General features: G+C 41.8%; 1 protein-coding gene across 3 annotated transcripts in view; it reads right to left on the bottom strand.

Moving 5' to 3' along the window:
• DNAI2 (dynein axonemal intermediate chain 2) overlaps nucleotides 1-12298 on the bottom strand; it is a 53063-nt gene that overhangs the window by 13139 nt on the left and 27626 nt on the right. For all 3 annotated transcript variants that reach the window (XM_060253030.1, XM_060253028.1, XM_060253027.1), the window contains exons 9-10: nucleotides 9948-10171; nucleotides 6883-7018 (exon numbers count right to left, since the gene is read on the bottom strand). In XM_060253030.1, the coding sequence (XP_060109013.1) occupies nucleotides 6883-7018; nucleotides 9948-10171 (360 nt within the window). The remainder of the gene's footprint in view (nucleotides 1-6882; nucleotides 7019-9947; nucleotides 10172-12298) is intronic.

The following is a 12298-nucleotide window of genomic DNA, read 5'->3' as shown; positions in this document are numbered from 1 at the left end:
CACAGCAAGGATAGCTTCATTCACATTTTTTTCCTACAATAGAACTCATCTCCATATTATAAAACATTTGAAATTTTAGTTTGCAGGAATTTGAAAGCCAAGCACATGCGATCTTATAAAAATTAGCACTTGTGTTACTTTCAAGCACCACTATGTATACAGGTGAGCAAGTTATACCCCCTCCAAATAATCCGTAGTTGTAGGAAATTGGCTGCTGGCAGTTAAAATGCCAGTTTATATCTTTTATAGCTTAATTTATGTAAAATATTTATTAGTTGCTTTCTTCCTTATGGAGCTCAAGGCTGCTTACAACATAAATAAAACATGTACAATAAAATACATTAAAACATAAAAGCCAAAATTTAAAATCACAACTCAGGCCTGCTAGTTAAATAAACCAAATGCAGTCCTAAATAAAACCATCCTCAGCCACCTCCTAAAGATCAAAACTGAGGAGGCCATGGGATGGTGGTTCCATAATAATGGGGTTGCCAGTGAAAAGGACCTCTCTTGTGTACCTACCAAAGGAACTTCTTTGGTTGATGCAACAGTCAGGATGGCTTCTCCCTGTGATCTTAATTCTAGATCATACAGGAGAAGATAATCCTTCAGTTCCACAGATTTCAAGCTACGTAGGGTTTTAAACTAAATCAGGCTTGGGAGTAGATCAGGAGCCAGTATAATTGCTATAGCATTGGGGTCATATGCTCCTGGTAGCTGGGTCTGACCAGCAGTCTAGTTGAAGCATTCTGCACTAACTGCAATCTCAAAACACTCTTCAAGGGTATCCCCAAGTAGAACACAACTCAATGGTCCAGTCTAGATATAACTATTGCATGGATCACTGTGGCTAGATTAGACTGATTTCAGTAGAGTTGTCTCAGTAGAGAGAGGATCCAAAGAACAGTCCTTCCTTTGCCATCTCTGCTACTGAGAAAGAGAACAGCAACAACCTCAGAAGGAGGACTAAAGAACATCCTTCTTTTCATCATCCTCATAGCAACCACTTGACAGTATTAATTGCTTGCAATTGAAGGAAGTGTCAGACTTTGAGTCTCCATTTTGTATTGATGAAACTATGAATTTTGTTAGCTGCCCTGAACATATTCATTAATAAATCAATGAGGTCACTGGTTCAACATCAAAGCCAGTTCAGAGTCCCGCAGAAACTCCGGTGCTCATTTATGTTTAACATATGCACTAAGCAGAAAGATAATAGGATTGCACTTACATGTAATTGTTCTGCATCAACTGGTCTTCTGTGCAGGCACACATTGGGACTGTGTATTTGCAGGCCAGCCATGGAAAACATTTCCAAAGCTTTCTAGTAGGCTTAGAGTGTACCTCCTTCCTCTGGCACATTCCCATCAAAACAACTGCATGATGATGAGGAAGGGCACACGTAGCTCAGTTCTCTCCATGCCACCATCAGAGACCCAAAGAAACTAAGGTTACAGGAAGTTCACAGTGAGACAGGAGGGAGGGATGTGTGCCTGCACAGAAGATCACTCAATGAGCAGCAGTTACAGGTAAGAGCAACCCCGTTTTCATCACTATGGCTTCTGTAGTCCCACAGTAGGCGATTATCAAGGTGACTAAATGAAGGAGGTGGATGTGAAGCTGTTAAAGGAAGAGACCACGAAGGACTGCCTTCCCAACAGTTATTTAGTTTCCCATATTGACATTCACTCAGAACTGTCTTAAAAGGGAGCAGGGAGCTCTCTACAAGTGTGCCAACCAAAATACAGGCAGGAAAGTGGCAAAGAAAAACAGCACTATTCCAGAGAAAGCTGTGACACATATAGTGGCATTGAATAGCCTTGCACCCAAGACAGGGAGTGATAGCTTCTATCCACCCATAACAAAGGATGTATACTGACCAATCTTTCTTGGAGCCTGAGAGACCAATACAAAGTGGTGTTGGGTTCCTAGCAGACCAAAACCCAAGAAAAGTAATATTCAAGGAATGAAAGCATGAATGTTTGGCATCAGAAACAAATGTAAGGTTAGCATTGTGCAACATGAGGACTGAGATACAATCCCTGGTAGTGGACATGGCACAGGCATCATACCTTGTAAAATTGCATGAATAGAGTGAGAATTCATTAGAACCCACAATGTCTTCATTCCACAGTTAGAAGTGCTGCATACTGGAAAAAACCCTATTTAAACTGAAGTAACAGAAAAGTGCAAAAAAAATCAAATAAGGGGTTATACCTCCATTTTGTAACATCTGTAGAAATCCAACAAGGAAGAGAAAGGTCTAGATAGTTTGAGTCCCAGTGGCAAAAACATAATATCACAAGAAGCAGGGTCCAAACCCTGTTACAGCTTCAGTAGAGACTTTTTTCCCATTTAGAGGGGCAAGATCTCATAGTGAAAGAGTGGTGCCTTCTAGGTGTGTGTGTTTGGATCTACCTTAGCTGAAAATATACCCCAAAATACCTTATTGATATTTTTCAGGTATATTTTGGCTTCCCAAATGTATCTGAGTTTTCTCAGAAAAACAAACAAAAAGTCCTGGATGTATTTGGGAATTACCAGGTAGATCTAAAAACAGTGGAGGAGAGACAGGAGCAGATTGCTTCCACCTCTTAGCTGTCTGTTGGGCTACTATTTCAGTCCCTTTAAAGTTTACTGCCAGAGGAAAAAACCCATAAAAACAGATTACCTTACCAAGGGATTAGAAGGGCATTGTTCAATGACAGGGATCCCTGAGAAGCTCACCTTTCCCCCTCTCCAAATACTCATTCCTAGCATAGACTAGGGCAGTGAACTGTGTTATGGTATCACATATGCTAAAATGCAAGAAAATGAAGCAGTGAAAGTAAAAAACAATTAATACTCTTAGTAAAATAAGGACTGAATAAATACTAAGAAAGGCAAAGGAAAACTCAATCAGCAAGGTAAAAAGGGATGCCCTGGAAAGGATCAACATCTAACCATCAACAGAGCAGGGAAAACAATATAGCAGACTCACATGAGCCACCCTAATTGTGCATTTGGTAAAACACCCAAGACATAATCCCAAATGAAGGGGAATACTGGAATTTTACTACTGGGAGCTTCCATCTGCAATGCCAGAGGGATTGTCTACAGGAATGTAGAGAGGTCAATGAACAAGACTGCTAAACAAAAATGTTAGGACTATAATACGTATAATTAGATGATCGGAACCTGAACATGGGCCTTTCTAGATGCTCACCTTAATACAAAAGAATCATTCTAAATAACACCTTTCTTTTGTCCCAAGAGTAGTACTAAATGGAATAATCTAATTAATGGGGGAGAGGTAACTTTAGGGGAGAGATGGGGAAGATCTTGGGTCTGTGCCCACAAAGTGAAACAGATGTGAAAACAACTGTAGAAAACTTGTGAATGGTGGACAAGCCATCAGACCATATCCCCCCTTTCTCTTTTAAAGCAATTCATCATAGATGAAAGATGAACAAATTTATAGGATTTTTGTTAAGTCCAATGACTAGAGACTTTTCCAGTAGGAGATGTCAAAGATGGAACTCAATATATTGCATGCAGGAAAAAAGTGTACACTACCCCAAGATACCACATTATTTGAAGGAGGGGAAGAAGAGGTGTCTCTTAAGGATCTGACAGCAAGCCTGTTACTGTCCATAGAGGTTTGCTCAACTGGACTGAAGAATTCGTAGCCTCTCTCCCGCTGCACCCCCCCCCCCAATACTAATTTCCTAGCAAGACTAGGGCAGTATAAAAAGACTGATCCAGATTAAAGGAAAAGATTTATAATATACATCACCAGCATAGACATGGTGTATCAGGCTCTGTTCAAAGGGCCATTGACCTATTGATTCACAACTTAAAGAGTAAGTGTGGCAGAGAAATGCCGCTTCCCATCAAGGGTAAGAGTTCAGCACTCACACTCTGCAGTGGCTGAATTAGAGATGAAGTTCTATTTAAACTACAAGCCATCAAGCACAATAGAGATGACAAGTGAAATAAAGCATATATTTGCTAAAAGATTGTAGCAGAGGTTGCTTAACATCAACTAACAATTACAGTTTGTATATCAAAGGCTTTGCCCTGCGGGGGAGCTGTTTTTAGTAGAACATGCATGATGTCCTTTAAAAAGATGGGTATCAGTTTTTCTTACATCCCAACAGGGACTCCAGGTGTCTTATAACATTTAATACTTTTCCATTCCATCCTCACCAGAACCCTGTGAGGCAGGAAAGGTTGAGGGAATGTGATGGCCCAATGTCACAAGCAAGTTTTCAGCCAGAATGGCATCTGAACCTGGATCTTCCAGAACCCAGTCCAATGCTCCAACCACTATACTACACTGGCTTTTGCTACTCCTCATGGGCTGATTCTGGATTTGGCGTTTGCCTCCCTCTCGCTCCGGGGCTGTTCTATGCAGGTGTGATTTTCCGATTCCGCACTAGAGGATTTATCCCGGATTCAATTCCCAATCTGTTCCAGGTGTTTTGATTCCACATTACTGTTGCTCCTGGAGTTTCCACCACAATCGGAGCAATTTCCCCCTCCCTCCTTACTCATCCATGCATTTTCCTTTTTTTTTACACGCATGTGTATTCATGTTACAATGCAATCGTGGGGTTTTTTTGCGTTACAGAGGCACAATACTGGCAAAGTCATGTGTTTCACCCTGCCATTGGTAGTTTATCTAAGCCCCGGGAAATCTGAGTTGGCGATCCACCATTTTTATTTATCTTTTAAGCGCTGTTTGCATGCTTAGGTAGGTATATTAAATCAGATCACAAGAATTGGTCCTTTCATTGCATGGTGCATATAACATTTCCTTAAAATAATAATGTAGAATAATATTGTAGAATAATAATGTAGAATAATATTGCATAGTATCAGTGCTGCTGCTTGGCTATGGCTATTAATTGAGTAATAATGGCCCTAGAGAAAACTTATTAATGCAGCATGCTTGCGCAAAAATTTAATATCAGCATCTCATAAAGTAGTTCTGTTGCTCACTGAAATGAAAAGCTTAGAGGGAATGGTGGAAAGCACCTCTTAGCTCAGATGAACACGCAAATCATGCATGCATAACCGATTTTGATTGCACTGTTATGTTACAATGAAAACATGACACTTTAAATTTTTAAAACACCAGCTGCGCCAAACAATTCCCCACCACACTCACCCGCACCGCAAGAACCCTGCAGTGCCATTCCTTTGGAGGAGGAAGGGAGTGTGGGCAGACATGAAACTGACAGTGGGACATTGCCTACAAAAATATTGTATGTAGGGGTGCAGTTTTATCATTGTTATTGAAAGCAGCAGCACCTAAGATGCCTCTGAAATAATCGATGGTTCTGAAGACTACCATGGAACTGAGAAGAGAGGTGAGCTGCTCAGACTTGCCTCCAAAAAGCATACTTGCTTATGCCTTCTGAGTACCCCGTGGAAATGACAACAGCAAGCTTTGCCTTGTGCTGAAACCTCTTAGGATAAAGTTTCAGTACTGAGAGACTGCAGCAAGATGGTGGTCTGAAGCTGTTGTGTCACTGTGTCAGCTTTTAGAACTAGGCATTAGCATGAGGGTTTGGAGCCAAGATCACCAGAGAAGTCGTTCTGACCCTGGAACACAGGCAGTCCCAAGAGAATGAGTGGTACAGAAAGCTAAGCAGGCTTTAAGCATACCTAGTCTGTTGTCTCCCAACACAACTAACAACAAGAACAGGAAACTCCACCCACTTAGCAATTCCCCAGAACTGCAGGGGCTGAAGAGGTCCAAATAATCCCAACTAAATGATGTAATACCCAGTTTTAATCTCAAAGAGACAGTGAAAATTGCAACGTCTTGTTAACCTGTGTTTCTGAAGATTTCACCTTAAAATGGGGGGCAGCCAGGGAAAGGTTCTTTAAGTCAGGCATAGCTAAGCCTTTAACAGAGGCTTTCATCAGACCACATCTCCAGGCTTCTGGTCAGATCCAACATCAAGCAGACAGGCAAAGGTTTCTTTTACTCAGGCAGTCCCTGCCAGGTTTCACCTCCAGGCTCTTGGATTTGAGAGAAACCAGGGAAGAGATTCCTTCAGTAAGGAAGGCTGTGGCCAAAGCCTTAGAAAAGAGCTGCTCAGGATCAAAGACAGTCAAACAACACCTCCAGGTTTCTCCCCTCAGAGAAGACAAAGCCAAGGAGGAGGGAATGTGCCTTTATTCAGGGTTGGGGCACAGCCAAACCCTTTGTGAAGACCTAGTGACTCTGGGGCTCTTTCATACCACACCTTACCAGGGAAAGGGAAGGTGCCTTCATTCAGGCTGGCATGAAGCCAAAGCCTTTGAAAAAGAGCTTCTGAGTTCAACTCTATCAAATCATTCCTTTAGGGGAAAGTGGTGACAGAAAGAGCAGGCAGCTCTGTTGTGTGAACTCCTAGGCCGATAAGATACAAAGAATGGCTGTTTATCAGCACCATTCCAAAGAGACAGTTGGCCCAATTTTGAGGAGGCCCCTTTTGAGTCATAATGACACAGTAGAAATCTAGAAACATTTTTTTGTATATGTATTTTCATAACTTTCATATGTCTGTATAGAGTACTTATAATAAAAAATGTTTGAAAGAAATATGTCTCCTCAAGAATGAACTGAGGAAAAAACACAGAACAGCAGTGGCAGCAGAAAGAGAACTGAGGGAGTAGTGCTCCTCCTCCTGGTCGTGTGTTCATTTTGGCGGGAAAGAACCAGAGGGAGGAGGAGTGCTCCTAGCCTTCTAGGAAACTTCGACAATCTTTTCCATAGCTGGCATGTGGGAGTGCACAGAAGCCACAACGACAAATTTCCAATTACCATGTCACCTCCAAGATGTCTCAGAACAGAAAGAGTATGATACCAAAAAATAAAAAGTGTAAGCAATGCTTTTGCTAAATTACCTTCAGGTTCAGGGTAGGGTTATTCTGTTTGAAGAGGAAGTCCCAGACATCAAGGGTCCCATCCATCTTTGTGGTAAAGAAGACAGCTGGACGAGTGGTACTCCAGCATGCATCTGTGAGGTAAGACATGTGGTATCTGCCAAAAAATACGTTTATTGAAGCTGTGCTGTTCTATCCCAAAGGATCAATTTTTAAAAAACTGCTGGTTTCATCAATTATTGGAAGGTGCATTTTCACAGAAAGTCCTAAGCTTCAAAGAATGGTATCAGACACTAACGTGGAGCCACTGAGACAAAAGAGTAAGGTGGACCTTTCCTCATTTTGGGAATACACACATTCAGCCATTCCCTTGCACATGTTAGGAGTCAGAAAGGATATTGTGATTGCTCAGCCTTAATAGCTGGCTCTTGTCACTGATGTCTACATTACGTATTTCCATAGCTTTCACATATCTAAAAAGATAGGAAAGCATCAAAGGAATTACTTATGGAGGGGCTCAGGCATCAATTTCAAAATAGCCCTAGAGTCTCCTGTTACTTCCCATACAACTTGCTCACTCTCTGTTTCCTCTTCATAGAGTTGTCTCCAATACATGGAATGGAGCAGAATGCTGATTCAATGGTACTTCCATACTCAAGAAGGGATTTAAGACTCATGTAGGCCTGATCTGCATGGCCCAAGCTAGCCTCATCTTGTCAGATCTTGGAAGCTAAGCAAGGCTGGCCCTGGTTAGTATTTGGTTGGGAAACCAAGGAAACCCAGCAGTGGCAAACCACCTCTATTTGTCTTTTGGCTTGAAAACCCTATGGGATCGCCATAAGATAGCTATAATTTGACACCACTTTCCACTACCTCCACCATGTACTTGACCATCAAGTTGGTGATTTTATTAGGTTTTAATTATTTATTGTTTTATATTATTCTCACTGTTATAGCTTATATATGTAGTTACAATGGTTTTGGCTAATAAACTGAATATAACTTAACTGATTTGTTTTTACTATTTTATATAATCCTCTTATACGCTTATGACAAACTATTCCATACGTCGTTCACAGCTATTAAAACAGTTATTATTAACCAAATAAAATGGTTAAACTATATTAAATGATTTAACACATTTTAAAAGAAATTTTATTGATTGATTTTGGAAGATTTAGATTCCGCCCTTTCCCATAACGGGCTCAGGGTGGATTACAGGCATAATAAAAACAGTTAAAATCCAACAATAAAATAATAATATGCAATAAAAAACAAGCAGAGTTAAATAAAATATAGCATAGGTGAAGCGGGCACATTTTCCAGATTAAAACATAAATATCGGCCCAAATATAATAGTCCAGATGGTAAGTCATTGTAGGGAAGGACAGTAGATGGTATAGGCAGTTGAGGAAGGACGCCCGCTTGCTTCAACCGAAAGCCTGGCGGAATAGCTCTATCTTGCAGGCCCTGTGGCAGGGGTGGGAAACCTTTTTTCTGCCAAGGGTCATTTGGATATTTATACAAAATTATCAACTTAAAAAACACAGCTCCGCTGAGAGAGAATGATTCAGGTCGGCAAAATTTATGCAAATAATTGTTTTTATTTGAAGTCACGTGAGGAGGGTCTAATTCAGCACACACACTGGCCTGCCACCCTAGGCAAATGCCTAGGTCCAGGCATATTAGACTACATCCCCTAATATTAGCATATTAGGTCACACACTCATTAGCATATTAGGTCACACCATCTGGGATAATCACATGCAAATTGAACTGGTGGTAGCTGGCTCCCACCTCCCACCCCTGCCAGCCCTCCCTTCTTCCCTTCAGCTGCTCCCAGCAGACCTTAAAAGGCATTCACGTACCCCAGCAGCAGTCCTTCACAATGCCTATGGGGGGGGGGCTCAGCCCAGCAATCCCCAAGGGCCAGACTAAGTGATCTCGAGGGCCATAAATGGCCCTTGGGCCTGACGTTTCCCACCCATGTCCTATGGAATGGTAGTAAATCTGGTAGGCCCTGAATCTCCATGAGGAGCTGATTCTACCAGGTTGGCGCCAAGGCCAAAACAGCCCTGGCTGTGGTCAAGGCAAATTGGATGTCCTTTGGGCCAGGGATGGTCAAATGGTGTTGGTTGGCAGATCACAACAATCTTCGGGGCTCATATGGGGAGAGGTGGTCTAGCAGGTATGATCGTTACAGGCCATGTAAGGCTTTGAATGTCAGTACTAGAACCTTGAAGCACATCCGGTACTCGGTAATCAATGCAATTTGCACAGCATTGGCTGACTGCTTGCCCGAAAAGGCAATCCAGTTAATAGTCATGCTGCCACATTTTGCACCAGTTGGAATTTCTGGATCAGCCCCAAGGGCAAGCCTGTGTACAGCAAGTTACAGCAATCCAGCCCAGAAGTGACCATTGCATGGATCACTGTGGCTAAGTCCTGGGGAGTCAGCAAATGCAGAGCAACAATTGAAAAACAGCAAATGCAGAGCTACAATTGATTCTAGTTCATTCCTTTCAGAATAAAAGTGTTCACATGCTTCCAAAAGCAGACCAGAGAGGAACATAAATGGCCCTCTGAAGAAAGTGCATTCCACAGTTGCAGCCACACACACACAAATGTCTTACTTCTGCTAGATGCCAATATTATTTCTTGAAAATATGGTAGATCTTAAAGCTCCAGAAGAATGAGGGAGAAGACTCTGTGAGATTTAGGTCTTTTGATTTATTTGGAAAATGTATAACATGCCTTTTGACAAGGCCCCTTTTCTGCTCTCAAAGAGACTTTAACATAAAATCAGGGTCCAGGCAGTGTAGGAATTTACACATCAGAAACAGAACTTTACATTGGACCTGGCAGAAAAATTGGACCTGCAGATCTTCTAGAACAGGTGTAATATGTTTACACTTATCCCTACTTATCAGAGATGACCCAAGGCATTTTGCAGTAGCTGAAGCTTCCAGGTTCTTTTCAAAGGCAGCTCTCCAATGCAGCACGTTTGACAATAATTGAACCTGGAGGCCATGTATGACAGGAATCAAGATATTAAAAAGTAAAAGATAAAAGAATACACAACTTACTTGGTCCACATGATCGATGATTCTTTGCTCTCTTCTGCCCAGATACGTGCAGTCCAATCTCCAACTGTCAAAAAATTCTTGGGGTAGAAAGGATTCCTAGTCAAGGCGTATATGGGACCATGGTGCCCACTGTACGTACAGACAATTTTTTCTGCAGCAGTTTTGGCTTTGCGGTTGCAGGAAATTACTATTCCTTGCTCTGTCCCCACCATAAATTTGGTTGTCTGTTAATTGAAATTCAGCAGAATACCATTGTTATTTATTTTTCTATCCTGCCCTCTCCGCAAGTGGACTTAGGGTGGCTAACAATCAATCAAAGCACAATTTAAGGTTACAATTTAAAAACAGTAAAATTAACAATTGAAATACATTTCACGGTGCTACTCAAAATTTCAGTACAGGTAGGATCAAAACTAACTTTCTTCTGACAGTGATCCTAGGGTGGTCATAATTCTTCATAAGTGCTCAGCAGTGTAGAGTGGCAGTCCTCTTCCATTTAGGTATTTAAAGGCCTGTCAAAATAATTCAGTTTTACAGGCCCTGTGGTATTGGGAGAGATTGTGCAGGGCCCTTATGGCCTCTGGGAGGGCATTCCACATCATTGGTGCTGCCACTGAGAAGGCCCTAGCCATTGTTACTTGAGCACAGGGCTTCTGTTTCCCTGAACAAATATGAAAAAAACCACAAAGAGACCTGTTTCCCATTATTTACATTGAATTCAAAGACCATGGAAGTGTCATTATAATCAAAGCCAAGCAGTTTCTATGCACATGCTGGGAAAAGTGAAAGTAACAGAACTGCCAGGTAGATCATCTAAGTGACAGAAGGTGGCTGGTTGCCAGATTGCATCAGCCTGGACAATGTTAGCATGACTCAGCAGCAAGCTGATTGGTTACCTGGGTGGATAGTGTGTATAAAGGTACAAAGACACTTTACTATGTGTGGGATATGTATGGTGGAGTTGCAGCGGAGCATTCTGTCGCTTTGGAGAGTGGAGGTGTAAATAAATTGTATATAGTGGTTTTATCACTGCTGTGTGCAAGCCTTCATTCTTTGCGTCACTAAAGACCACCCTCACTAAGCACAGGCGCATCTGTAAGTATTTCTGTAAGTATTGCTGCAAGGTACAAATGAAGAAAGTAACAGAACACAGATATGAAATTTAGGACATATGATGCTGCCAGGCTCATAGTGCTCTCTTATACAGAATTGCTCTATTCTAAGCCAGCTGGTAAAATTTCATCAGCTTTACCTCAAGCCACACTGGGGCAGCAAGCACTTTCAGTTTCTGATATGATACATTTACTATGCTACATCATAGAATTATGGACTGTTAGCTAGTCCTTTTATAGTTCCTGAAGCAATTCCCCACCACCACCTTTTTCTTTACGCCACATTAGGTCTTCTGAGGCTGCAAAATATTGCTAATTTTTAGATTTAATTAAAATCTTGGTCTAAAAGGATGATCAATGACTTTGCTATAAACTTCAATCTGCAGTGCATTTACCACAAGCAGCAGAATGACATGGTTACTTTCTCTTCCTGCCCAGATTATAACACAGCAGTCAGGTCTGTAGCTAGAGGGGGCATCTAGGGGCAATTCCAGGTCAGAAATATGCTAGGCCACTCCACAGATTCTTTATTTTCATTTTTAAAAAATTATGGCGATGGGAGGTGATGATTAGAGCTCGCAGTACACCCACACACAAATATAGGGTTGCCAGTCCAAGGCAACCAGCAGGAGACTTACCATGGTAGGGAGGAATCTCACTGGGGGATGCCATGACATTATGATGGTGTCGCTTCCAGTGTGACCCCAAAGTGATGTCATTGCACAGGGGCGGCACTCTAGCATTCACCCAACTCTATGGTTTAACAACAGAGTTTTGGGTTAATGTTAGACTGTTGGCTGGCTTGATGTCATCAATTCTGGGCACACTGGAACGGACACCATGGCATTGACATGATACCAATAATCCTTCTCTTTCTCTCAGCATTTTCCCCCTGCTGCCCAGCAATGGCTGGCAAAGCTGGCAGTGAGTGGAAGTGCTCCTTACAAAGATATCATGTTGTACAAACCTACTGGTGTGTCTGGAAATACTATTATCAATGCTGCTATTCAATGTGACATCACAAAGTCCCACCCCATGTCATCACTGGTCATCTACCCATAACATCTTCAGGCCCCTTCCAACGAGTCTCAGAGTCTGAGATGGTGGGAGGACCTGGCAATCCCCTCCCCCACCATACATTCATGCCCACTACCATAAAAATCTGGCTACATGTCTACATTAGCTAGGGCAATAATCATATTTTTCTAGTGACAAAAATTAGATCTCATTCACATTGTT

Source organism: Heteronotia binoei, chromosome 13 (assembly GCF_032191835.1).
Source record: "Heteronotia binoei isolate CCM8104 ecotype False Entrance Well chromosome 13, APGP_CSIRO_Hbin_v1, whole genome shotgun sequence".
NCBI lineage: Eukaryota > Metazoa > Chordata > Lepidosauria > Squamata > Gekkonidae > Heteronotia > Heteronotia binoei.
The sequence above is the reverse complement of the archived record's forward strand: the minus strand, read 5'-3'. Positions and strand labels throughout refer to the sequence as shown.